Here is a 27,515-nt window from a genome sequence, read left to right as displayed (position 1 = left end):
GTGAGGAGGGATGTAGCCCATCGCCAGGAGCTGGAAGGTGGGAAGCCAGAGGACCGGCTCCCAGGGAGGTTATAAAAGGCAGGAGCGGGTCGCTGAACAAAGGGGAGAGCGAGAGGTCCCTGCCCGCCTCCGCGCAGCCCCGCCGGGACCCGGACACTCTCCTTTGCACGAAGCCCCGAGGATTTTATCCCCGACGGCAGAAAGAGCCCAGCAGGAGCGGGGACCGCTGCCAGCCATGCCCCGGCGAGCTGGGCACAGTGGGAGTTAAGGATGGTGCCCAGCCTACGTCCTGCCCTCCTCCTCCTCCTGCAGGTAAGATGCTTTTAAGTCCTCTTCCCCCAGAAGGGCCCTTCTGCCTTCCTCCCCATCACCCCTCCGCACCCTGCACCGCTCGCTTTCTCTGCAATGACTTTTCCATTTCTTTGAAGGAAGGGAAAAGTAAAAGGAGAAACAGCTACACAAAGGGCCCTCGGGAGGATTCCTCCAGTCGAGGCACAGGGGCTTCGCAAGAGCTCACGATTCCCAAAAACTAGCGGGGAGGGGGCTGGAGTCACTGAAAGGATCGTTAAAGGGGGTGAGACTTGCAGCCAGGTCCTCCCCAGCACAGCCCAGCTCTCCCAGCAGCTCCCCGCCTTGCACCTCCCAGTGAAACCAGCTGCCACCAGTTTCCCTTAGGCTGCTAGGAGGGGGAGGCTGCTCTGGGGGTGTGATGGATGGGGACAACACAAACGCAATGCCTCGTTGTACCCCCCTTAGTTGATTTTCTAAAGAAACCTCTCCTTTTACCCCCACCTTCAAAGCACAAGACTTTCCTCTCTAAATCGCTCGTTGTGGAACTGTAGCCACTGCTAATTTTGCAGCTCTGCACAAAATGCAAATGCTTTGTCAGAAGCAATATTCCTCCTCCCCGAGGGCTCATCAAGAAAGAAAATGCTCCCAGCCCAAAACCTGTTTAAATCCCAGAGCCTTGGGAAACGAGGAGACAAAAAGGTTTCCAGTGAAATCTTGAGTATTATTGGAACAAACCTATGTAGGCAGTTAAACAAAATGATCAGGTTCTTGATTAAACCTCTGTGTCAAAGAGGGTTAAAAGAAAATATTTGCCGGGGTCTCTGCAAAATGCTGTCTTAGTGGCCCAGCTGTGAGTGCAGAGTTATAATAAAAGGGCAGAAGAAGGCGAGGGTCACCCTTAGGGCTGGTTTCTCCCTGTGCAGTGCCGGTGGTCGGAGCAGGGAGGAGTATTCAGCTGCACCTTTGGGACAGGAAAGTTCTCACCTAAGCGATGAGAAGAGCTAATATGCACCAGGCGACCTCATTGCCAAGTTGGTGTTGCTTTTAAAAGCTCCTCTTCTGAGCAGCTGCTTTCTCCTATAGCTGCACACCCCTAATCCTGTTTTATAGATCTTTTGCAGCTATATTCCTTGGTTTTGTTTGGTTCTGATGTAAGAAATGAAGGTGAGACAGGGCAGGATCTCTTCCCCTCAGCCCAGGTCCTCCTTGGCCAATATGTGGGGACACCGTTGGCAAAGCCACAGACCTGGTGTAATAGGGGCAGGGTCAGAGATGGGCACAGCCAAGCGAGCATGACAGCTCCCCATAGCTACAGTGTGAGCAAAAAGTGGTCAGAAAAAAAGCCTGTAAGTGCTGAGACACAGGTCCCTTTCTCTTCCAAACCTCCTCGGGCTCAGGGGTTTCCTTAGCCATCCCTAGGTGTTCCCCAAGGATGATCTCCTTGTGAAGACAGGGGGCCAAATTCTCAAAAAGCTTCCAGAGTTTCAGAGCAAAACCACCCTTGTGCTGTGTCTGGGACCAGGAGGAGGGTCACAAAAAACAGCCCAAGCAAAGAGAAGTCTCCCAGCCAGCTCCAAAAAGAAACACCCAATCTACAAAACACCTCTTTGCAGTCAAACTATCTATTTTTCCTTATAGCCATATGAATTCAAAATTCAGACCCTTTTCCAGCACAATCCCAGCACTCTCCTGGGGACAGCAATGGGCTAAAGTCCAGCCTTAAGTGAGCACATCCCAGCAGCCAGGAGTACCCACAGCTGCATCCAGCCTGTGAGCGCAGAGACTTGCAGCAGTCCAGCTCCAAGGGAGAGCTCAGCAGGAGTGAATCTCCCCTGATTGGGCAAATTTTGCAGCCTGCAGATCCCTGGGCTGGCAGAGCTAAGGTGTTTCCCACATCTGGCCAACAGCTCCAGTTTAGCAGCAATTGGTCCACCTCGCTTTGCTGGGTAGACATCCCTCAGGGGGTCGGACAAACAAACCGGGAGACAGGCAGCCAAACTTGCTGCAAAATGCTCTTTGGCACCCTACAAGTCATTTCAACAAACTAAACACGTGGTTAAAAAGGAAGAGTTCACCTGCAGCTCTGTCAGGAACTGATGACATTTCTGGGGCTGATAAAACTGCTTGCAAAAGCATTGTATGAAAAAACAGAGTTTGATGCTGGGGGTGGAGTAGTTTCTCTCCCTTGATCAGCCAGAGCAGCCATAAGCCCAAAAAACAGCCCCCTGCCCCTTCGCTGCTCAAATACTTGTGCAAAACGTGAGCTGCAGTAGCAGGACACGCTGACCCTGGGCATCTCTTCCAGTCCTCGCTTTCCTTAAAAGCTGGAGTTGATTCAGTGTGTATGAAATCATCCCCGTGGTTTCGCATCTCCGGCGAAGGAGTGAATGGAAATGGCACAGCCCGTTCCCAGAATAGCTGCTCTATCACCATAGGATGAATATATAGAAATACAATGAGACTAGCCTGCACAGCCGGCTCAACCCTGCCCTGAAATACAGCTCTGCTCACCAGAAATCCTGCACAGGGCTGGCCCAGAAGTTTGTTGCGAGTGACAAGCTCAAGCTGAGGTCTGGGTCTGCAGCACTTAGAGAGGCTGCATCTGTGGTTTTGCCTTGGAGAACAGTATGGACCCAAATGAAAGCTCAGGTCATGGGGTTCCCTCAACAAACAGAGCCCAGGAGCCCTTGTCCAGTGCTTGAGAGCTGTCACTTGTGAGCTGGTGGCTCTTTCTGAAGATGGTATAACATACCCAGAGGCCCATCTGTTGTTTTCCCTTTTTTCCCTAACTGTATTTTGAGCTAATAGAAGAGACCGTCCTCTCTGCAGTGTCCTGCTTTTATCAGTGAGCCACCCACCCAGAAACAATCACCTCCTCTCAGGTGGTGGAGTAAAGGGCGTTGGACTTCTGCAAATCGTAGCCCTTCTTCCACCCTGAAATCCTGTACTATTCGCCTTGGAAAGGCGATGGCAGGTGCAGCTTTGGTGTGACCAAGCTTTCTGTAGTTATGAGTGCAGATAAACTGGAGGCAAATTATAGGTGAATTAAATGGTCAATGTTCAGCCCAGGGTATGACCCTAAAAAGGTGATGGGTGAAGGTGGAGGCTTGGGGCAGCCGAGATGTTAGAGGCAGTTGGGGAAAATAAATCTCCAAGCCCAAAATGAAAATATTTTTGAATGCACACGGGTCCCACATGTGCAGTCTGCAGGAGAGTTTAATACAACCACCTTAGAAAAACCGCCCTCCCCCATGCTTGTGTCCATCGTTCCAACTTTTCTTTAGCAGCTTTTCCTCTGGCAAATCCGGATGCCACATGAGCCACTTTGATTCATGCAGTGTCCCCTTCCCTGGCTTGTTTGTGCCTTTAGCTTCCAATATCCAAATACCATTATTCATTTTTCACCTGTCCCCAAAAATCCATTCCCCTTTTGATAGATAAATGAAGTCAGAATTATTTATGGCAAGCGAGAGAAACCAGAGCTTAATCCAGGAAAATCTTTAATTGCTCATAAATCAGGTTTTACAGGGCATTCACTTAGCACTGATTGATATTCTTTTGTTAGGATCTGCATCCAGTATGCTCAGAGAGAGACTCCAAACAGAATAAATACTCTCTCCAAAGCGTCTGTCTACACACAATGGGGACTGGCCCTCTAATATGGCTAAATTCATAAATTCACAGATTTTAATGCCAGATGGAGGCGTTCTCACTGCCTGCTCTTTCCCCCTGAGTAACATCAGCTGCAGAAAATCCCCCCATGGTTCTTGCTTAGAGCCTCGTTCTGCTGCCTGCGCTTTGCCTTGATGCCTTGACACTAGCAGGGCTCCTGATGTGGCTTTGAAGGGAGTGAAGGAAGTGAAGGAGCAATGGGGTGCTTGTTCGTAAAGCGGGGGGGTCTCGGAGAAGCCTTGAACTCAGGGAGTGGCAAAGCCAGTCATGCCAGGGCTGAGGCAGGGGGGTGTATAGGGGGTCCTTCACGGGCCAGAGGCTCCCTGGGGGGTTCATTCGTGGCTTGGACTGGGGATGGGTTGTATCCAACTGAAAGCTCTCAAGGTGGAGGTGGTAAGAAGCTCATCGGCTGCAGAAGACAGTTCCTGGAAGCCAGAGGAGACAAGGACAAAGGGATCCCCCACAGCAGAGTGAAGGCAGGGGACAGGGAGGGCTGGGCAGCAGGGGCTGGAGGCACCCTGGCCACCTTCAGCACATCTGAGGGGGGGCAGCTCTTTCAGTCAAGCTTTTCAAGGCCACCTCCAGCCTATGGCTGCAGCGTTGGCAAGAGGTGCTGCTCCGTGCTCTCCCTTTCCGTGCCGCTGATGTGGTTCTGCCAGCTGAGGTTGGCATCCAGCTCTTTTAACATTCACTGTATTTAACACCCAAAGTCTGACACCTTTTTCTGCAGGCTCAAGGCCAAGAGCAGGCTTAATCCCAGCCTAACACCCCAGGGAACCTCAGCAAAGGTCCAGGGCAGAGACTGTGCTCAGCCCTTCCCCTGCCTGGGTGTCCCAGGGGGTCTTATTCTTCCACGCCAAGTGTCGCAGGGGACACAGGCGAGCCAGGGAGCAGAACTGTTGTGTGAGAATGGTCCCTACAGCACCAGCGACTCTGGGGTGGCTGGTGTTGATCCCCCTCCCAGGGAGGTCTCAGTGTCCATCACCATCCACTGGTCCCACTGACCTCTCCAGCTCTGCAAAGCCACTGGCTCGCACTGCTTCATCCTGCTAATTGCTCCACTCCCCAATTACAGCCCTGTCAGCAGTGGAAAACCCAAGCCCCATCTTAGATTACTAATTAGGCTACGAGCCATCTATCTCGCTGCTCAGAGCTGTCAGTCCTTCCTGCCACACAGATCCGATCTTGTTTGAGGCAATAAGATATCAAGGGGGGACAAGCCTGTCTCTGGGTAGTGCAGCGCGGGGGATTGATGTTTGACTCGGATGTGAATATATTAATTAATATCTGTGGATTGCTTTGGAGAAGGAAAGCACTGCAGGGGGACATTAATTCCTAATTGTTATTAATTGAATTTTACTGCTAGGTCAGTGGCAGGTCACAGAGACTGAGGCCGTGCGTGTGTGTGTGTGATTGTGCTGCTCACACCCATACCAGCAGCGAGAACCCCAGCCCCCTCGTGCCGAAGAGCTGACACTGTCTCAGCCCAGTGCTGCATGTTCTGGCCCAGGGGACCTGCCACCCTGTGCCCCTCATGGGGCGTTCCACCAGGACACAGCTAGTGGGTCTGGGTAAGAGTAGCACAGCCTGAGTGACCTCAGGCAAGTTGTGCTTATTGCCTCAGTTTCCCTTCTAGGACAGCCTTGACTTGGTGGGTGGTGGGACACCGACTGCAGCTGGTGTTTGCTGTGTGTGGGATGCAGTAAACACTGAGCAGCGTCAGGTTTTGGTGTCTGAGCCGTGCAGCGAGGACTGGTGGAGGATGGCTGATCCCACTCCAGGAAACGTGGGGGTGAAAGGAGGGAGCTTGCTGCTCCCTGAGGTCTGAGGTTAACCCAGCACCATTGGCGTCTGCTGCGATGCCTCCCCGTGTGTAAAACGGAGATGTTAGCAGAGCCTGGAAGGGAGCTGGGCAGATGCTGAGGCAACAGCAGTGGAACCACTGGTGATGGAGGAGAAGCTGCTGCCAGTGCATGGCCTTATGATGCCTGTGCGCCTCCCAGCAGAACCATCATCCCCATGGGAGCAACTCCGCAAGCTGACCGGGACCTCTGTGCAAAGCAGCTGCTTCTAGAAAAGCAGATTTCTTTTCTTTCCCGTGCAGCTGAATGCTCAGCTGAAGCTCTCCAGGATTCTGTCAGTCTGAGAGGTGGCGGAGATGTTCTTCACTGCAGAGCATGATTTGCTGTAGCCTGTGTCAGAGAAGGGCTGGCAGGGCAGAGGGACACGGCCCCTCTCTGGCCCAAGCATGACACACTGTCGTTTCAGGGCTGCTGAAGTGTGCTTGGCTCCAGCCCGGCCAGGCTGGGACCTGCTGGGCACCATGTGGCATCTTACGGCAGCGATGCTCTGGCAGGTAAAGCTCTTCGGGGAGGGAGCTTTGATCTATTCTCTGTGCAAAGCCTGGGGAGGGGTCAAAGTAACCCGCAAAGAGCAAAACAGAGGAGAGCCCAACCATCAGGATACTGCATCAGGATGCTTTTGGCTTGTGCAAATCCACCTGCAGTTGCCACCTTCCCCAGATTATCCCCCACGAGCTGGGGCTGACAGGAGTGGGAAAAACCCTCTGCCCTGTCAAGTGCATTGGCCATATTGCAGTGAGACAAGACTCAGAACCTGGTGAAATAGCTGGTAGGGTTTGTTGTGTGTTGCGGAACCTTTTTTCCTTTTTTCCTTTTTTCCTTTTTTCCTTTTTTCCTTTTTTCCTTTTTTCCTTTTTTCTTTTTTTCCTTTTTTCCTTTTTTCCTTTCTTTCTTTCTTTCTTTCTTTCTTTCTTTCTTTCTTTCTTTCTTTCTTTCTTTCTTTCTTTTACTTCCCTCCCTCCTTCCCTCCTTCCTTCCCTCCTTCCTTCCCTCCTTCCTTCCCACCTTCCTTCCCTCCTTCCTTCCCTCCTTCCTTCCCTCCTTCCTTCCCACCTTCCTTCCCTCCTTCCTTCCCTCCTTCCTTCCCTCCTTCCTTCCCTCCTTCCTTCCCTCCTTCCTTCCCTCTGTAGCTGTTTCAGCTCATTTACAAAGCCTGCAAAGAGCCAGAGACTGCACTCCATCCATACCCCCTCTAGCTGTAGCTTGGTCCGTGTTGCTGCTCAGTGCCAAGACCTCTCCCTGTGTCTGGAAGCAGAACAGGCATTGCCAGGCTGGAGCAGGCTGCAATTAGGAGAAACAAGTCCAATTAACACTTCAGAGCCTGTTCAGGTAGGCAAACCATCCCAGCCCCTTTTGAGAGGAACTCTTCTGTCCCAGCTACCTGTGCAAAGAGCCATCAGGTCCTCTGGGCACCAACTGTGGGCACCAGTGCAGAGGGGAGCCGACCCTGCACCACCTCACTTACCCCATGTCTGGAGTTGGAGTGGTCTCAGCTTTCAGCAAAGAGACCCAGGAGGTGCCTGGTTCCTGCAGGACCAGCACCACAGAAGCTCAATGCAGCACCCGTGCTCGGGGCAGGGTTTTGCTGCCGGATCCCCTGTGCCATCTGGAGCAGTCATAACAAGGAAGCTATTCTCAGCTCCATTTATATGTCTGCCTGACATCTCTCTTGCTGTCAAAACCAGCTTCCCAAGGCAGTAAATAGTTGTTTGGAAAAGAGCAAGTGGGTGCTGAGTTTGTCTCCCTGTCTGAAAAAAAGTCCTGCTAATGCTTTGGTACGGTGCAGGGGACTGCTGGGTGTGCCAGCAAGAGCAGCCAGTGTTTATATGGCTAAAGGGCAAGAGGAGGACTGTCTTCTCCCTCCCCAGAGCAGTTTTGAAGGTAAATGGCACTCAGGAAGAGAGATCAGTCACTAAGGGATCAGCCCACCACCCTGGGGAGCTAAGAGCTTGCTTACAAGTAGAGGAGGCTGCAGCTTTTCCTGCCTCTAAGGCTCAGGTTTGAGTTTCCTGAGGGATCTGTATGTGCTTGTATTTTGGGGCATGGCTCTGCCGTTCAGTTAGCAGTGAGTGAGCTTTCCTCCAGGGCTTTAGTCAGTCCTTGCAGGGCAGGCTTGGGGTGAGAGAAGTGGAGTTTAGCCTCATCCACCACTAGCATTCGTCCCCTGAGCAGAAGGGATCAGCCCCTGTCACCATGTCACCAGTCTCTGAGCCGGAGGAAAAAGTGGGCAGCTGCTCTGGTAGAAATCAATGTATTTGATAAAACAGCAGGTTCCTCCTTCCCCCATCTGCCTCCCTGGTGAGCTTTGGATCTGACAGCACCGTCCCTCTGCCGTCTTCGACTTACAGTTGCCTGCCTTGGTTTTAGTTTCCCCAAACTCCTGCAAAGGCACAAAAATTCACTAGTAGCTTTTCCAAAATAACTCCCTGTGGCAATGGGTTTCACTCGCAGCGAAGCTGCCCAGGAGCTGCTCCAGAGAAAGGATGGGATAGATACTGGTCAATGCTTCCCAATGCAATGGGAATGTCAGCATTTGCAGACGAGATTTTCTCCTGAAAAAAGACTTTAGCCAAACCTGGTTGACTGTGGATCAGATCTCCTTAAGGATGTGTCTTAACATCTTTCCACTGACAGCTTACAAGGCTGTGATTTTAATAAAGTATTGAAAATCCGAGCGTGGTGTCAGGCTCATCATGTTTCCCCTGTCTGCTCTCAGGATGCAAAGATGCTAAAACTAAAACTGTTGAATTAATTGCTAAATAGCAGAAGCTCCCACGACCCAGCAGGGGCTGAGCAGGGCTGCAGTGTGGCTTGCTGAGGGGGATATTTGGGGCAGGAGAGGATCGGTGGGTGGGAAACAGAGCAGAGAGATTCAGTCCTACAGCTCCGGGCTGAATAAGCCCGTCTCCTTTGGGCTGGGAAACCTGCAAACCCATCCTGCAAATGGGCATGTGTCGATCGTGCAGCTTTTTGGGGTGGCATCTAGCAAGAGATGGACAAGCTCAGGTCTGACCCCCCCCACTGCTGTGTCCAAGGAGGGACTAGGGGCTGGGGAAGTGGCATATGGCACATATAACCCTGCCTGTGGTCCTCTCTCCCTGTGCAGGCGTTTCTCCTCTGGGATAGCCCAGTGGCAGCCTCCATCCAGGAGCAGTACTGCGAGAGCCTGCCGCCCATCACCAACCACACGGGTGAGTGTCCTGCATACCCAGCCCTCCCCAGCCACCCCCAGGGGACCCCAGCAGCAGGGATGGCTGAACAAAGGTGTGGGGGGGGTGTCTCTGGGCTGATCTGCAGTTGCCCAGCTCCTTTTTCGGGGAGGTGGGTTGTGCTGAGGCTGCGTTGCAGCCCCATGCTGCCTGCTGCAGCAGCCTCTTTGCAGGGTGACAGTTGAGGCAGGTAGAAGATGCAGTTCTCATGAGAGCTAAAAATAGAGAAAAATAGAGTCTGTTGGTCTGGGCTCAAGGGGGAAGTGAGCAAAGAAACATCTCCCTGGCCCCTGCTCCCGAGCTGCCTGTTCTCTGCCATGCCCAGGGACACCAGGACCCAGTCCCCTATGTCCATCCCCCTCTGCCATCCCCCTGCCCAGGGCTGACAACCGGAGTTTGTGACTTTCTGCAGAGACCACATCACCAGTGCAGTGTGGCTACCATGTGCTCAGGGCTCGGCCACACTCCATCCCCCAGCACTCCTAGATGTCTGCCACTGAGCACTTTGGGAATCCACCAGCCACAAGGAGCTTCTGGGGACGTGGCCATGGCCAGGGCTGGCTCAGCTGAATTGGGTGAGGCCAGCAGGGTCATGGGCAGCTCACTCCCACTCAACACCCATACATGGGCTTGCATCCAACCAGGCCAGGCGCAAGATGTGTTTGTGCCAAAACTGGCTTTTAGCCTGTATTCAAGACATGACTTGGATGTCACCTCAGCAGTGACAGGTCTGGTTCAGTGACAGGTTTTGGGGGAGGAAAGGTGGCTGAAGGAGAGGAGCTCACAGTGACAAGGAGGAAAGTCCTCTCCAGCTCAGGGATGCTGCAGAGTTAGTTTTCCAACGATTGAATGAAGACCAGAGCAGGCACGAAACAATTGCCAGGCTTGCCCCAGCCCTGCTGCTCAGAGCAGCAATCTCCATCAGAGTGACGGATGGCCACGGAGGCCTGGCGCTGACGGATGGCTGCCCGCCACCCGGCTCCCATTAACAGCACCATTAAAAACTCCTCCTTAAAATATTACATCTTGCCACCAGCTGATTCAGTGCCTGGCCAAGCCCAGGCTACTACGGCCCTGCAAGGAATGTCCCCAGAGCATCCCCAGCCCAAGAAATGAAGGCAGAAAGGCAAGGGAGAGCAAGGCTGCCAGTGGAGGTGGAAGTGGAAATGGAAGTGGAAACAGAAACACCTGTGTGCTTCTAGGCTGGGCACAGTGCAGATGAGAAACCTGGTCATCACTCATGTGCTTTGCTCCCTGAAGGTTTCATCCCTCTGCTCAGCAAGGTGTTTGTCCCTGGCCGTGTTAGGCTGTGATAAATGGCATTTGTTTTTTTCTTGCTCACCTCCCCTGGTTCAACATGTCCAGCTCTGTGGGCTCTGACCCACAGAAGCACCAGCCAAGCACTGCAGGGCCCTCTTGTGATGCACGGACCCACTGGTGGGATGGCCATGGGCAGCACTCAGGCCCCAGAGCCTCCTCACAGGCTTTGGCACCCGCTGCTGGAACCTGTGAGCCCAGGAGAGACGGCAGAGCGAGGGGAGAATTTCTGCCATGGCTTTGCTGATACATATGCCCTGCAATCACCGCCACCCTCAAGCAGTGGGCGCTGATTTCTGTAAGGATTGGGCTTTGCTCAGTAGGGATTTATTAGTGTGAATCCCAGCAGGATTTAGTGAGCCCTGGGACAGGGGAACACAACATGTCAGGCTTCAGATTTACAAAATTTCCATCGCCTCCACACACCTGACCTGTCAGCCCTGAGTAACTCATCAATTTGGGATGAGGCTGGTGCATCTGAGAGCCACTTCCAGCTCGAGGAGGGGGCTTAGAACAAGAAGTAGAAATTAAACTCATTGTCTTATGTCAGCTGCTTGGTAAGTGGAGCTCAGTGCCAGACCTCATCCTTGGGGTCCATTTAAGCCCTGCCTGACTCAGGCAGCAATTTCTAGGGAGGGATATTTACAAAACTGGAAACTTTGTTTTGAGGCTATTTAACATGGAAAGTTGTTAGGATGATGCTAATGAGAATTGCAGCAAGGCCATGAGACTTAATTTGTTAATGTCTGCATAACCCTTGGGAAATGGCACATGCTGATAACACGAGCCCCGCGCTCGGCAGGGCATCGGTTGGATGCAGGGAGGGGCCCTGCCTCGTGCCCGTGTACAGCATCCCTGCTCTGAAAAACAGCCCAGTGTGGGCTCTCCTCCTCTCTTGGGTCACCAGTCCCTTCATTATTTAATCTCACACTTTCTAATGAGAATGCATGGCTGGACAGTGATAGCACCAGGGTGCCAGCACTCTCCGAGGTGCATGCACTGAGTTGGAAAGGTCTCTGCTCACAGCAGTGTGGTGGTGGCAGACCCAGAGCAATGCTCACCAGGCTCATGGGGTGCAGGCACTGCAAGAAAAGCCTTCATCCCAGGGAGCAGAACAGCTGAGCCCCACAGAGCTCCCTTGTCCTGCCTTCCTATCAGCACTGATTTACCCATCTCCCTCTAAGCTCACCGTCCCACGCAGGGTGATGTCCCTCGGCATTCAGGCTCCCTGCATAGGCATGATGGTCCAACCTGGTATTTTAGATATGCATCAAAAATATTTGTCAGTGATCTCCTGATTCTGGCCACTGCTGGGACACATGAGCAATCCACTCACAATTGGTCACCCCATCAGAAAGGCTGCTTTCCTCAGTAACCATGAATATTTTCTCCTCCAGGCAGAAATCATACCAGACTGGACTTGAGGTCAACATGGTGCATTAGGGAAGCTGGGTCAGCTGCACCCCAAAACATCTGCAAGGCAAGAAATTCCCAGATTAAGCTTAAAAAGGAAAGCAGTGAAAATCAGCATCCCTTGTCCAGGGTGCATAGGAACCTGTCCCAGGGGCTCCCAGCCTACAGATTGCCTCAGACCACAAATTTGTCTTCCTGATGATTTCAGCTCCCCGGGGTCTGTGCTCAGCTGCTTCCCTGCCACAGAGCACCTCAGGGAGGGACACGGTCATTCCACCCATCGGGCAAAGCCTCCCCTGGCAGCTGCAGGACCACGTCCCATCGGGGCACTTCCCCAGGGAAGGAAGGGGCAATCTGAGCAGATGGGAAAGGCTCTTCCTAATGAATAGATGAGGCTTTTCCAACACAGCCCAGCAGAAAGCACTCGAGTGGAGCAAGCTCAGAGTGCTCATGGGGTTGTTTTGCCGTTCGTAGCAATCAAGTGTGGATCGGCCCAAGTTGCTGGCATCCAATTGCTAATAGCACTGGTTGGTCCTGGCTGCACGTTTCACTTCGTTAAGCTGTTAAACTGTTATCACAAGAAATTGTTATCCTCAATCCGTGTGTGTGCTCAGGAGAGAGGGGAGCACAGCTGATTCCTTCCCAGGAAATGTTTCCCACCACTGTAAGTTCACGTAAAGCAAAGGAAAATTACGCCAAAGGTAGGCAAAACTGAATAGAAATGTCTTATTTAAAAAAAAAAAAAACTGGAGGTTTTTTCAAGGAGGGGAAGGGAGCATAGCTTTTCATTTAAATAAAGCAAATCAAGCTGGTCCAGATATAGCAAAAGGCTGTAGCTGAAAAGCACAGGAGAGCAGCGAGTGATGAGAGCATTTCCTTTGCAGGCACTTTATCAGACAGGTTTGGAAAGATGTTTCACAGCGGGTGACAGTTTGACCAAGAGACTTTCCACCCGCTCCAGCTCAGCTCCCCAAACCGCTGACGCTGCTCCAGCAGTCCCTTCTCGTGCTGCTGCTGTTTCATTCACTCACTGACTCCCCTGGGGAGAGACTGGAATTTAAATTCATAAAGGTCAAATTAACAACATCAGCGCTTCTTTTCCCTTCAGCCTCGTTGGCATCTCTCCCACCAAGGCAGAAATACTAATAAAGGAGCTGAGCAGGGGCTAAAGAGGCAACAATGAGTCCTGGCAGAGACTTAGCACTGAGGGACAGCCGTGATGCTGAGGCAGGTTTGGGAACAAAAAAAATGTGAACTCACCTATTTGGAAAATCATAGTGTTTTTTAAAAAAAATAAAAATCATAGTGTATACTAGTATCGATAAAGTGATTGTGCTCCATCATCTAGGAAACAGGGATGTCAATAGAAACTTGCTTGTACTCATAGATATTCTTGTAGTGGAGGAGGGAAGATGACGAGGGTTTCTGGTAGGAAACAGTGTCCTGGCACATCTCAGTGTGAGCCGCAGCTACGGCAGTTAAACTGTACTTTGGACTGGATGCAGGAAAATTATTGCCAGATACTTGGTTCAGTTGTAGCCAAACTAGAAGTCTTTGCTTGGAAAACTCTGCCAGCAAGGGATTATGCGTCTCCGCTCACCCACCAGCAAAGCCCAGACAATACCAGGGAATTGCTGCCACTTGCTGCCACCTTCAATAATAACACAACTCCAACCACTCTACGGGTCATATCAGGAGAACAAGATGTGCCCCAAACCCAACCCACCACATTATATATTCAATAAATATATCTGCTCCACAGAAGCTGTACATGGATCAGTCTTAAGTGACGACATTGAGCAGATGCATCAAATACCGATGGCAGAAGCTAGGTTTGATGCCTATTCTTCTCCAGAATAGCACCAAAGACCCAAGAAGACTGTCAATGATGGTGAATAGCAACAAGCCAGAAATTCACGACAAAGACACTTTGCTACCATAACCTTTAATTAGCCTGTATAATTATTTTTCATTGAGGATTATGGAACTTGAATGCTTGGAGGATTGCTGGGGCTTTTTCAAGGGCTGGACTCTTACTATGATAAATAGAAACACACAATGCCACCAAAAGCAGTGCTGGAGGTAGGGTGTGAGCAAGGATCTAAGTATTTTGAGACTACCACTGTTGCTCCCAGTCATGTTGAGTACCCAACCTCAACTCAGAGGGAAGGCAAGCAGCTTCACCACCCCAATTTCAACCCTGTGTTAAGATAAATTGTCCCCCGCAGTGCCGTTTCCCTCAATAGCTCAAGAAGCTGAGTGGCTCTGCTGCTGGGATCAACAGCACCTTGAAATCAGAGCATCCCCTCAAAGGCCCTTGCTTTGGGGCAATAAGGTGGGAAATGGCTCCTTCTGCTACACCAGTGTGGTGGAGCTGCCTGGGGGAGATGAATGGCCTTTTGTTGGCTGGCTCTAGGGAGTGTATTTTGATTAGATGTGGAGATGAAGCCCCCCTGATAACCAAACGCAAATGCTGCAGCAGGGGCACCCTCAAGGAGCCAGAGGCTTCAGCCTGCCAGAGGCAGCAGCAGCAATGCAGTTACTGAGGACATCAGGGATGACAGAGAAAATTGTGGTTGAGTAAGAGCTCAGGACAAGTAAAGATATGAGCTAACACCTTTTGGCTCTTACTCAGCCTCCTGAGACACCGTAGATAAATAACACGATCACTCCCAACCACAGGAATGAGCCTGTGGTTCAGTTTTCCGTCATCTCTTCTGGCTCCTTTGTGTTGCACAGGAGGTTTCACCCTTCGAGCAGCCTTAGTGTCACTGGAGGCACAGCAGCAAGCTGAGATGCTGCCCTGGTGCAAAGCTTTGCCTGGTGTGAGATGAGAACATGCTTACTGGCAGTTATATCAGCACAACCTTTGCTTTACTCTTCTTCATACCACTTTAGCAATGGTTTGACGGTACAGTAGCTTCAGACCTCCTGGCATCAGCACAAGAGCACTGTGGCCACATGTCTGGTGGGGCTGGACCAGGATAAACATGCTCCATCCTCTTTAAATTTGCTCAAAATCTTTTGGCAGATTAGCTGGGACTTGGAGAGCTTTACGCTGCCAGGATTCACACGGCTGCACGGCTTTAGCTTGGAGCCATCTCAGGGGCCTCTGCGAGTGGTGGAAGCAGGCTGGGGAGGGATGTTTTGTATAAACAGGGGGATATTTCTATAGTTATCCTGAGACAGTTATTGTGATACGATTGGCTCAAGTGTAAGTCCCTGGACAAGCACTTTTTTTCTTCAAAAGAAAGGAATGCTTTATATTGCTTCAAAACACCGCAACCAAGGGAAACAAGGTGAGAAGGGATTTGAGTGTCTTCCCTGGCGCTACATTCCCCATCTCAAAGCAGGACCAGCTCCTTCCCACCCTAAATGCCATGTTTCTGTGTGTGAGAGAGCCAAATCAGGGGGATTGGGCACAAGTAGGACATTTATTGACCTTTCTTGCTGTAAAGCTGCAAAGACCAAAACTGTCTGTGCAGCCAATGGTGCTGAGAAAGCTGGAGCAGACATCTGCAGAACCTGGGAGAATAATCCCCCTGCAAATACGGATGGGCCGCAAAGCAGATATGAAAGCATTTAGCACTGATACATATAATTTCCATGCTAAACAGTGCTCTAAATACTGGGAGCCGTGTGCCACTGGGGAGCAGCTGGAGCAGACGGGTCGTGCTGGGCAAACGGGATGTCACAGCCCTCACGGCACTCTTTGCCTTTGCTGTTTTACTTAACCTTCCCCAGCAAAATGTTTTTCTTCCCTATACGCTGGAGATGAGCAACATCTGCTTTCTGCAGCTTTTCTTCATCGAGCATTTCTCTTTGTGAGCCCGGGAAAAATATTACAGCCCCCTATTAGATTAAAAACTGGTCGGACAGACCTCAAAATGCCGCCTATGGTGGTGCTGGGGTGAAGCCTGCTGTGCACAGGATGAAGTCCCAGGAGCCTCCTACAGCCTGGCTAAGCCTGACCTCTGCTCACCCAAGTGCAGCCCCCAAGCACAGATGTCACCCCACCCCACAACCCCGAGCCATGGCACGCGGAGGTGGCTGAGCTCCTGGTGATGCCGCTCCACCTTCACCCCGCATCCCTGTCGTGGTGGGACTGCAAGACCCATCCGCTTAGTTTGTCGTCTGGTGGGTGTCCATAGCGCTTTAATATGAGGGTCAAGCAGCGTTAAATCAAGTGCCTTGGAGACGTGGAGATATTAAATCCAGGCTTAAGCAGACAAATAACAGAATGACGCCACCTTTGTCTGACCACATCATTTCCGTGACGGTTTTGATTATTAATGTCATTGCTGTGGTTTTGTTCTACTGGAGAGTACCGTTGCTACCACTCTCTGGCTCTGCTGACCCTTAATTACTGAGTCTTCCTGATTCTCCTCCCTGAGCAGTCTGCATCTATGCCCCAGCACAGTCCCTGGGATGCAGGAGGGAAACTGAGGCATGAGGGGATGGGGAGACAATAGAGTTTGTGCCCAGCCTCACTGATCACAGGGAAGGTTTTTGATGACTCCATGAGCTGCTCTGGGCATAGCACTGTGCAAGCCCCATTTTTCTGTGCCTGGTTATTCCAAGTGAAGCTTTTCCTGTTCCAGATATTCAAGCAGCTTCTCACCTGGAGGGATTCCCAGGTGGCTAACAGGGAGACCACTTGCAATTTAACTTTGTCCTTAGTTGAAGCAATTACCAGTTGCCTTTTCTCTATCTGGATGAATATTATCATCAAATTTTAAACAGGGACTTCATTTTCTGTGACCCTGTATTTCTCTGACAAATTTGGGTAGACACAATTAAGGAGCTCAACAAATGCTAATGGATGCAAATAAGCACAGACAAGCACACTAGACGTGATAAAATGCACATAAGAAGTACAAGCTTAAAACAGTTAACTTAAAGTGAAGGTTGCTGCAGCAACCATACACATTAGCAAAGCTAAAAGCAAAGGTCATCGTCAAAATTAATTTCTCACTACAAGCTATGGAAGGCAGAAGGTAATGCTCACCATGTGTTGATGCTTCCCCAGCTCACATGTTTGGAAGTTGTTTTCCCTTGCAAAGATGTTTGAAGAAAACCCTCATTTTCTTTGCACTGAAAATTTGCTCTGAAAACATCCCAAGAAATAAAGAAGCCAATTTTTCAGATAATCAGGGAAAACATTCCCCCATGAAAACCTTCATTATATTAATAACGCAGTATTTTGCTTTTTCTGTTCGGTTACTCTTTAGCCAGCTTTATCCATAGGAAGTTTTGGGAAAAGCATTCAAATAACAGCCATCAAGTCCAGGTGGAGAGGCAACACTGTGTTCTCGTACCCAGAGAGCTGCGAATTGGGGTGTTTTGTCTCTGCACCGGCAGCACAAACATCTCTGGTACCCAAGAGTGGTTTGCACGGAACTCTGCCCCTTCCAGGGTCTGCAACCTATCATCTGCTGCTTGTCAAGGATCATATTATATGGATATTACAGTCATTGTGCTTCCTACCTCACTTTGAGATGTAGCTAGGACATATTTAGCTACAGTACACGTTGTTCTAAATATACACGAATTATACATAAAAAAGCCTGCAATCTGGCCTACCTAATGCCTACGTTAGCACACTTGTGTAGCTGGGAAAAGCACATAAGTCCTGTTTGAAATCTGAAATAGCAGCAGCAGGCTTGGAGTTTTCTTCCTGGGAAAGGCTGGAAGAGACCAACGGGAACAGCTAGAAAGATCTTTCAGCCAGGAGGCATGAGAGGGTTGGAGGGGCTCTGAGGAACATCCCACCAGGCCCAGGCTGGAATCACCACTGGGAAAATCTGGTTTATTGCTGGCTGTTGTGGGCCTGGCTGCCAAAGTCATGGTTGAAGAAAGCAGCAGGGCTGGAAGACCAGAGCCAGGGAACCCCTGGGAAGCCAGGTCAGAAAACTAGACTTGTGCTAGAACTGAGCTTAACCCGGGTGCTCAGACAGGACCAGGGCAATAGTCATGGCCAGGATGGATCAACTAGGCCTTGGGGAGTCAGCACAGACCCCATTTGGTGTCTGCCATGAGGCTCTTCAGGGGGATGAGCTTGCAGCCACCCACCAGCTCAGCCAGGACTGCAGCCCCAGCTCTCCAAGCAAACCTTGACCCTTCAACAGCCTGGAGGTGGCCCACAGACCTCCACTGACCCTCTACCCTTTTTCCCCACAGGTCCCCAGTGCAACGCCTCGGTAGACCTGATCGGCACATGTTGGCCCCGGAGTGCGGTGGGACAGCTGGTAGCTCGCCCCTGCCCTGAGTATTTCTACGGCGTGCGGTATAACACCACAAGTAAGATGAGCAGCACTGGTGGGGACGTGGTGGATGAGGGATGGGGGAATTCAGAGAACGACGTGCGTCAGGGTCTGCAGGAGAATGAGAGACAAATCTTTGAGTACAGAGCTCACTGGAGGGCTCTATGGGATCCATCAACCAAAAAAGAAAAAAGCCCTCGTATCCCAAATTTCAGGGAGGGTGGTTGCACAGCAGCAGCTTTAGAAGCAGGTCCTCCTGGATATGCTCTTGTAAAGGGGGAGAGGGCTGATGTCCCCATCTTGGGGACAGGGGAAGAGAAGTGAGCCTGCCCTGCTGTGGAGGTGGCACAGGGGTCTGCAACCCCCCACTGAGCAAGGACTGGGCAATCTTGTGGCTCATCCCTCCCAGCACGGGTGACTGACTGCGTTGTCACTGCTGATGGTGACGTGCTGGGAGCAGGGGACAAAGCGAAGCACTTGAAAAGTGCCCAGAGCCATTCCTAGCACACGGTTGAGCTTCTGACCACTTGAGCACTGCTTTTGATGAAAGAAACGTATTGCATCCCACAGAACACATCAATTTTTCCTTCCCACACCTTTTTGCCGCACACATACGGCTCCTGCTTTGTGGTGCCTCTCATGCCTTTGCAGGAGTCTCTTTGCATTAATCCATACTTGTGCCTGCCCAAGAGCCATCCCCATCCCATCGCCCTGATGAGGCTCACGGTCTCTCCTGTTAATAGCAGAAGCCCAGCATCACCCCAGCGCTGGCATCACCCTGGTGCTGTCACTAACCGGGGGCTGCTCTGGGGCTCTTGTGGCCATTCCTTCCCAATTCCCTTGTCACTCACCGTCCTTGCTGGGAGGCGAAGAAAGCTCCTAATGCAGGGAGAGAAGTGAAAACTTCACAGTGTGTTGCAGCAGGACAGCACATGATCGCTCGAGCAAATGGCACAGAAGAGGGGAAAGGAGAGGGGAACTTGTGCTGCTCTCACTGCATCTCAGCGATGGGAGGGGTTGGGGTCCCCCAACACCAAGGGGCAGCGCTGGTGCAGACCCAAAGCCCTTGAGTGACTCTGAAATGTCCTGGGGATTTTAGTCCTGCCATTGTAATCAAGGCAGGATCTGAGCTGATGTCAAACCTAATGATGCCACTGGCTTGATGATCATCAGATCACACCTTATGCACGTCTCCATGCACTGCTAACCCTTCGATGGGCTTCTCTCTTTCAGATAATGGCTACAGGGAGTGCCTCGCTAATGGGAGCTGGGCAGCACGAGTCAACTATTCCCAGTGCCAGGAGATCCTCAGTGAAGAGGTAGGACCTTGGTAGCCCCTCAGCCGGGCTCTTGGCAGGAGGGTGAGGGACAGACAATGGAGTTCTGAAGGGCAACAGCATCCAGGTCAGGAATGGCCCAAGGGAGCTGTGGGCTGGGCACGCAGCAGCATCCCAGATATAAGTTTGTATGAAGCATATATGATCCCCTTTTCAATTTGCATTTTCATTCCCTGCCAAAAATAAAGACATGCCCGTTTCCTTCCCTGTTAAAAATCCAAGAGGATTTGCAGTGTGAGGTCTCATGGCCCCAGGCGGCAGATCAGCATCACCTCCAGCCCTATCACCCTCCTCCAGCTCCCTCCTGACATAAGCACTTAGTGCCAACCTGGCAACGGAATAGAGATGTTTGGGAAGCTGAAAGGGATAAAAAAAATGGGGACCAAGAATTTCAAGCACCTGAGTAGGTCAAGACACCCCTCGGAGCAGAGAAGAGATACAGGCTGTTCATTTGCAGTTGATAACCACCTCTGGTATTTAAGAGCTGATATCTCTTGCCAGGAATGGTTTTCTCACTCAGTTAATTACTAATTCACAGGTTGGATGAGTGCCTAACAGCAGGAGCAATCAATTAATTTAATTATCACTCACACCTTCCTGAGATCCCCTGCTCCCTCTGCCCAAATTCATCCCAGCCTCTCAGCTGCCCCCAGGGCAATGAGGAATGAACTGAGACATCAGATGTCACATTTCCAGTGAGCTCAGCTGAATTACAGCAGGATTTCCCCAGATGAGGGGTTGGGGATGTCCCAGCGCTGAGCAGGGGGGGTGTAAAGACAGCAACCATGAGCTGCCCTGGCATGGGTAGGGTATGAAATGCCTGGGCTCTTTGAAAGGCCAGATTGGTGCTTCTCCTGTCCGTGTTAGCCCCATCCAACCAGCTGTGTCCCCTCCAGTCCCATCTCCACTGTCCTGCACTAGGCGGGTTCCAGTTGCTTTCTGAAAAAGGATCCAGATTTTGTAGTGCAGCTCTTGGAGGTGATGTGGTGGAGGAGGTAGGTCTGTGGTGGTACCTGGGGCTGCTGCTGACCCCCTCCCTATCTCACCCCACCAGAAGAAGAGTAAGCTGCATTACCACATCGCTGTCATCATCAACTACCTGGGGCACTGCGTCTCGCTGGGGGCCCTCCTTGTGGCCTTTGTGCTCTTCATGCGCCTGCGGTGAGTGTTCTGATCTGCTGCCCTGCTCCTGCCAGGGGCACGAGCCCAGGGAGGTCACCCCATGGCCCTCGGGCTGAGAATAGTCCCAGCCCTTGTTTTTTGCTGTATAGCCCCATGGCCATCGATCTCCAGTCTGGAGGAATCGTGCCCATCTCAGGGTTATTCTCCTCCTGCTGTTTTTTTAAAGCAGCAGGTTATGGAGGCAGAGGATCCTCCTTGGTGTCTTCCACCTCCTGCCCTTGGTCCTGCCCACCAGAGCATGGCCCCAACAGTTCACCCTTGAGGTCCCAACAATGACATTCTACAAACAGCCCTGTTCCCCAGGCCACACATGGCCAGACACCCACCACGCTCTGATGGCCCCTTGTCCCCTCTTCTGCAGGAGCATCCGGTGCCTGAGGAACATCATCCACTGGAACCTGATCACAGCCTTTATCCTACGCAATGCCACGTGGTTCGTGGTGCAGCTCACGATGAACCCAGAGGTGCACGAGAGCAACGTGGTAGGTGCAGCTCTGCCAGGCAGCTGGCCTGAGCCTGGCCCTGAGCGGCTGTTGTGTGTGGGGAGCTTGAGGATCATAGATATGAGACCACAAAAGCAACTTGAGGGCCCAAATAGGGCTGCCTGGTGGTCAGTGGACAAACCAGGCTTATGAGAAGCGTGGGCTCAATTGCTCTGCTGGGGTCTGTGTTTGTGCACCAGTTTCACTGCTGTAACACAGAGCTCTGCTCTTCACCCTCCATGTCACCCCCGAACCCCCTCGGCAGGTCTGGTGCCGCTTGGTCACTGCTGCCTACAATTATTTCCATGTCACCAACTTTTTCTGGATGTTCGGTGAGGGTTGCTACCTGCACACGGCCATCGTGCTCACCTACTCCACAGACAAGCTCCGCAAGTGGATGTTCATCTGCATTGGCTGGTGTAAGTACCAGGATTTCCCTTCACCCACCAGGCACCCAGGGTTTTAGTGATGGGTGATGCCCACCTCCATCCTCTGCTCCAGGTCCTCTTGCACCCAAATACCTGCAAAAAGACTGCCAGGAGCAAGAGGATGGGATTTGCATGGCCATATCATCTCACCCAGTGGTTTGCCCTGTGTGAGAAAATCCCTGTTACAGCACGGTTTTATGGCAGCGTTGCACCCCTGAGACTCACCTGTGTGTTCATCTGCAGGTATCCCCTTTCCCATCATCGTCGCCTGGGCCATCGGGAAGCTGTACTACGACAACGAGAAGTGAGTCTGATTGCTCTCCTTCCCCATTATTCCCCTTTCTATCCCAGTTCTCCAGAGATCAGTTGTGCCAGGGGCTGCGGCAGGCACGGATCCTGTCTGGAGGGGCTGACACAAGGCAGGGGACGTGGAAAGGGTGGGAGGAAAAAAAGATAATATTCTTCTGTTCTTTCTTTTATCCCACCTTTAGGCGCTCTGTTGCACATGCCCTGCCTGCAGCTGCCTGCCGCTGCATTTTTCCCTTCAAAGGGCAAATGAGATTTTTAAGGGGGAAAAGGCAAGATTAAGCCAAAGCTCCTACAATGTGTTTGCTAAATGGAGCTGGGATTTAATCTACCAGCAGAGATATAAACTACCACCATCTGAGCCATTTTCACAGAGACTTGCTAATGGAGGTCTTAGCAGACACTTGAGAGTTCATCGCATGGACTGGGGAGTTAAGAGGAGCCCATTTAGGTGCATGGCAGCTTGTCTTGTTTTTCAGGGCTAGTTTTGTCCCCTGACTTCAGCAGCCCTGTGCTACTCACGCAGGCACGGCGCTGAGTTAACAAAACCAGCAAGGTGCTCCCAGGACACGGCTACACCTGCGTGAGCTCCCGCAGAGTTTGCTGGGGACAGAACCAACCCGGACCTGTGTATGTGTAAGGTTGTTCCTGCTCGTCCTGCAATAACCAGTTCCCACATCCCTGTGAAGGGAAAGCTCTTTATTTCACCTGAAGGGCCCATGGACACCCCCACAGGCCCCCTTGCACCTCCATACGCCAAGTTCCCAGGGATGCTCTTCCGTAGCAGCTACAGCAGTTCAAGTTGTAGTGCTTTCACCCTGTGGACAGGGACTTGCAGAGGTTGTGCAAGGACAGGAGTAAATCCAGGTCACTCACACTGCAGGCTTGTCCCCGACACCAGATATCCCTGACACCGCTTGTCCTTGCCTTGCAGGTGCTGGTTTGGGAAGCGAGCAGGAGTTTATACCGACTACATTTACCAAGGCCCCATGATCCTGGTGCTTCTGGTAAGAGCAAAGTGACCTTGTTTGCTAAATATAGGGTCCTTCTCACCCGCATGTGGGATAACGCTCTTCCTGAACAGAGTCTTGCTCCCTCCCTTAGCTTTGCCCTGCCGCAGCTGGCTATGCTGCCCCACGGCAGCAATGCCACTCGTCCTGCAAGCCCAGCGACCTGCACCCAAACCACACGTAGAGCAAATGTGGGCACCTAACCCCCAATGAGAAACAGCATGCCTGGATCCTGCTGGCTTGGGGTGGGCCAGAAAGGGAGGCCGGAGACCTCACCCCGATAGGGATGTCCCCATCAGCAGACTCCCACATGCGTCAGTAAGTCCCTCCATCCCTGCCCTGGCACTCTTTGGGTGCAGGTGGGTGCTTTGCATTCACAGCAACCTGGGGACCTCAACCCCATGCCCTGATCCACATCCCTTTGCTCCTGGCCCTTGGCTGGGCAGTGAGGCTTGAACCAGGGGGCATATGGACTGTAATTTGCTGGGATTTTGCCCTTTTGGGAAGGGACAAAGAGGGGCAGAGGTGGCAAGTCACATGCAGCAGTGCCAGGGTCCAACCTGTGTTTGACGGGTGAAAACTCTGCATGAGGTCCCACAGCTTTTCCTCCCGCCTTGCCCAGTGCTGAAGAAACCCAAGCGAGCACTAATCACCCGCACCAACTGGCCTCCCGGAATAATTGAGCCTGGTTCTCATTTCCCAGCCCATCAGGTAGCCAGGCCTCTTCTAATTTGTGACAATTGTACTCAGCTCCCAGTGCTGCCTTCCCAAGTCCTCATTAGTGGTTTGACAGCTGGGAGAGCGGCCAAGCAGCTCCTTGCTGTGATGGCAGCCACTCTCCCAAAATCCCCTCAGCTGCCTTATATTCCTCTTCCCCCTCCAACCTCTTCACCTTCAGCCCTTTCTATAATGCTTGCCCTTCCTCGCCAATCTTCTGGTGAGCCCTGCTGACCCACTCCCTTGAAAAAACTCCTACATCTTATTGCTAAAGTGCTTTAAAGATGATAAATGCAGATGTTCTGTTTCAGTAAATGGAAGGCAATAGATGAGGTTCAAGAGAAAACATTCCTATTTCTCCTGGCACAGCCCATTGCCTCTGCTGAGGAAATGGGAAGAAATGCTGGGGAAGCAGGTGCTAACCAGGTGCCCTGTTCCTTCTAGATCAACTTCATCTTTCTCTTCAACATCGTCCGAATCCTCATGACGAAGCTCCGAGCTTCAACCACATCAGAGACAATCCAGTACAGGTAAGAGCACGAGCGACCCTGCAGAAAGCAGACCTAGAAACTGCATTAGCAGTTAGGGGGGATAGGAACAGCCCCATCAGTTGAGCATTAAGGGGATGGGAGCATGGAGAAGACATCTAAGAACACCTCAAATGCTTTTTGGAGACACGTGGTCATTGTATATGGGATTGTTTAAAAATCTTGGCCAGTGAGAGCTTTGCAATGGAGAACGTGGGTGGTTGGATCTGCCTTTGAAGGGAGCCACTGGGAGCTGAGTCTCTTTGCAAAAGCTGGTTCTGGTGGGACCCAATCAGCTTGCTGGGCTCAGAGCTGAAAATCCTGGCACGGAGGTGAGAATTAAATTGCTGCTTGACAGCAAAGCAAAGGCCAAGGATGAAGTAATGAGTCGATGCCACCCCAAACACCTCCTTGCGAAGCTGCCAGGAGAAGGCAGCACCAAGGCAGGAAAATTTCACCCTTCTCTGCTGAGGAGTATTTTGCAGAAAACTTGGGAGGTGTGTGGTCAGAGCAGCTCTCCAAAGTACCTGGAACAGGAGAAGACACCTTGGTCTTTATCAGTGCTTCTCTTTGGATCATTTTCTGGGCAGGAGTCAGGGAATGTCGCTGTGTTCTAGGTCAAGAGAAGTAGGTTTAGGGTAGAGGGTGGATTTTTCAGCTGCAAATGGGAAAATTCAGATGCTCTTGCTGGGAAATGCCAGCTTCCTCATCACGGAGTATTAAGCTGGGATGAACAATTCAATTTGGGATGAGCAAAGATAAAGGCTATTGAAATAAGATGGATGGCCTCAGTCAGCAATTCTGAGACACTTCTGGTTTTCCAGTATTTACCTGACTTTGGCAGAAAAGGGTTTTAACCCTTGTGCAAAAGAACATTTTAATTTCCCAGAAACATCTTGTGAGACAGGAAAACTTGGAGAGTTCAGTAGGTTATAAACTGTGCCCTGGAGGGGTCCTGCTCACCTTAGACAACGGCTGATGGATCCCTGGCTACCATGGCTGCTCTCCTTGAGAAGCTACACAAGTGCATGTGCTGTCCCATAGTTTGCCAGCCTGAAGATGCTTGTGTCCTCAGTTATTCCCAGCTCCTCTGGACCATCTGCCAGTTTGTGTCAGGGGCTGTGACTCTCCTCCAGGTCAGCGATGCAGCCCAGACCTGCCAGGGATGACTTTTCCTGTGTTTAGCTAATGTTGGAATCTGTCCATCTTTAAGAAAAAAGTGTTACCTTGGCATTGTTCTTGTCCCCTAATCCAATCAAATGAGATGCCAAGCCCTGATCCTTCCCACACTCTTGTATCAACACTATTACTTTTCACAAATGGCACTTATAATCTCATCAAGAAAAAAAATCAAATTAATTAGCTGAGATAAGTTTTTCATAAACCCATTTTGAAGGGTGTGAATTATTTTACTCTCCTTAATTCTTTTTTTAATCGAGCCTTAGATCAGCCAAGCGATCATTTTGTGCCAGCTCAAGGTCAGGTCTCCACTATCCACTGCCCTTTTCTGGATGGAGAAACCACAGCAGGTGCCCAGTGCTCAAACCAGCTCAATCACTTGGGAACCGCATTGGAAAACAGCTCAGCTCTGCTCTGTCCTCCCCCAGCCACTGGTTTGCCCAGACCAATCCCAGCCCTGCTGGTGCTGGGAGTGGGAGAGTCCTCATGCCCAGGGCTGCACTGCAGCAGCTCAGGTCCGTGTTTTCTCCCCAGGAAAGCAGTCAAGGCCACACTGGTGCTGCTGCCCTTGCTGGGAATCACCTACATGCTGTTCTTTGTCAATCCGGGCGAGGATGAGATCTCCAGGATTGTCTTCATCTACTTCAACTCCTTCCTGGAGTCCTTCCAGGTATGGTCCTCAGCACCATCTCAGTCCCCCCATGAAGGGATGTGGAGGACCCTGTCCTGGTCAATGCTGTCCCCCACTTCTGCTTTCTTCCAAAACCAGACATCCCCAAACCCCAGGGTTGCTCCAAAGATCCTGAGCCTGGGGGTGTTGCTGGCCACAGCTCGGCAGTGATTCTGCTGCTTGTTTCCTTCCAGGGCTTCTTCGTCTCTGTCTTCTACTGCTTCCTGAACAGCGAGGTGAGCACCAGGGCATGGGGGTGCTGGGGGAAGTTACCAAATCGTATATAATTGATGCAGGAGAAAAAGGGGCTGGACCAGAGCTAACTAGTGACCCAGAAGCATATCACACCATGCAGTTCGTGGTCCTTCATCTCTTGGTCCCCGCTGGGCTGGCTGGGGATTTCAGTGTTCACCCAGCCGCACCATCTCAGCCGCCTGCCTCCAGTGCCCATCTCCCAGACCATCCCACACTGCAGCCGATGAAAAGACATTTCTTCACTATTTACCTGCCACACAAAGCACTTGGGCTGTTGTAGGGCAGAATTAGTGTTGAAGAAATGCCACTAGCATGAACCAGACAAGCTATAAAGCCTCCCTGACTGTCACTTACACCTCTTCCAGCCCCTTGCAATAGCCAATGCAGTGTGTAAGATGCTGGCTCTCCTGCAGAGCCTCTGCTCGGATTTATTTCTCCCTCTTGTTTCCATTTTGCATTCAGAGGCACCATCGGTTGGATTCATCTCCCTTCACAGCTGCAAGGGCTGTGTTTCACCAACATCTTATCATACAAGACTGGGTGCCCTGGGAGGTGACAGGGGCTCCCATGACCCTCCCTGCCCCTGGGGAGCTGAGCAGGGTTTCAGCAGCATTTTTGGTTGAAAGAATGAGGATGAAGACGGCTGTTGCCTCTGAACAATCTCAGACAGCTGCAAGGTGACTAACTGTCCCCTCCTCTGTCTCACACCCCCAGGTCCGATCAGCTGTACGGAAGCGGTGGCACCGATGGCAGGACAAGCACTCCATCCGTGCCCGCGTGGCTCGGGCCATGTCCATCCCCACCTCCCCAACCCGTGTCAGCTTCCACAGCATCAAGCAGTCCACGGCTGTCTGAGCCAGGAGTGAGCTGCTGTACGGGATGGGGAAGCCGGTGTCCCTGCTGTGTGGGACCCCTGACACAGCACAGCACAGGAGATGGGTACTGACTGCACCCACCAGTCTCGCAGAGGGCACACAAACTTGCTGCAGCTATGGGAAACCCTACAGAAGTTTCTGTCCCACGTGCTGGTGGAGATCTGTAGGACAGGACAGCTGAGATGCTGCTTTGTCATCTCCCTGGCAGCAGTGTGACCTGCTGGGGCAACAGAAGGAGCCAGAGGAGCCTCGAGAGGTTGCAGAAACCTCCCTGCCTGCCTCCATCCTGGGCATGATGCCCCATGTCCCGTCGCTGCCTCTCTCGAGTTTGTCGCTGCTTTGAGGTGACAGGACACCAGGACATTGCTGGGACAGCTTATGGGGCTAATCCCTTGGGAAGCTGGGTCAATCTTCCAGTGGGTGCATGCTGGGGTGCTGCTGGGGGGACAAAACCTTCTCGGGTGGCCAAAGCCCTCTGGGTTGGCAGGGGATGGATGGAGAGCCCTGGACTGACTGCAGA

General features: G+C 51.7%; 1 protein-coding gene across 1 annotated transcript; it reads left to right on the top strand.

Moving 5' to 3' along the window:
- The first annotated feature begins 70 nt into the window (after positions 1-70).
- On the top strand, positions 71-27,047 carry CRHR1 (corticotropin releasing hormone receptor 1). The gene is made up of 13 exons (XM_074926728.1): positions 71-312; positions 8,932-9,016; positions 17,945-18,064; positions 19,261-19,346; positions 20,419-20,525; positions 20,908-21,028; positions 21,294-21,447; positions 21,700-21,760; positions 22,697-22,769; positions 23,934-24,019; positions 25,730-25,865; positions 26,060-26,101; positions 26,835-27,047. The coding sequence occupies exons 1-13, from the start codon at positions 271-273 to the stop codon at positions 26,973-26,975; spliced, it is 1,254 nt and encodes a 417-aa protein (XP_074782829.1). The 5' UTR covers positions 71-270; the 3' UTR covers positions 26,976-27,047.
- The last annotated feature ends 468 nt before the right edge of the window (positions 27,048-27,515 follow it).

This window comes from Athene noctua, chromosome 25 (genome assembly GCF_965140245.1).
Source record: "Athene noctua chromosome 25, bAthNoc1.hap1.1, whole genome shotgun sequence".
NCBI classification, from domain to species: Eukaryota; Metazoa; Chordata; class Aves; order Strigiformes; family Strigidae; genus Athene; species Athene noctua.
Note: the sequence above shows the minus strand (reverse complement) of the source record. Positions and strands in the feature narration are given on the sequence as shown.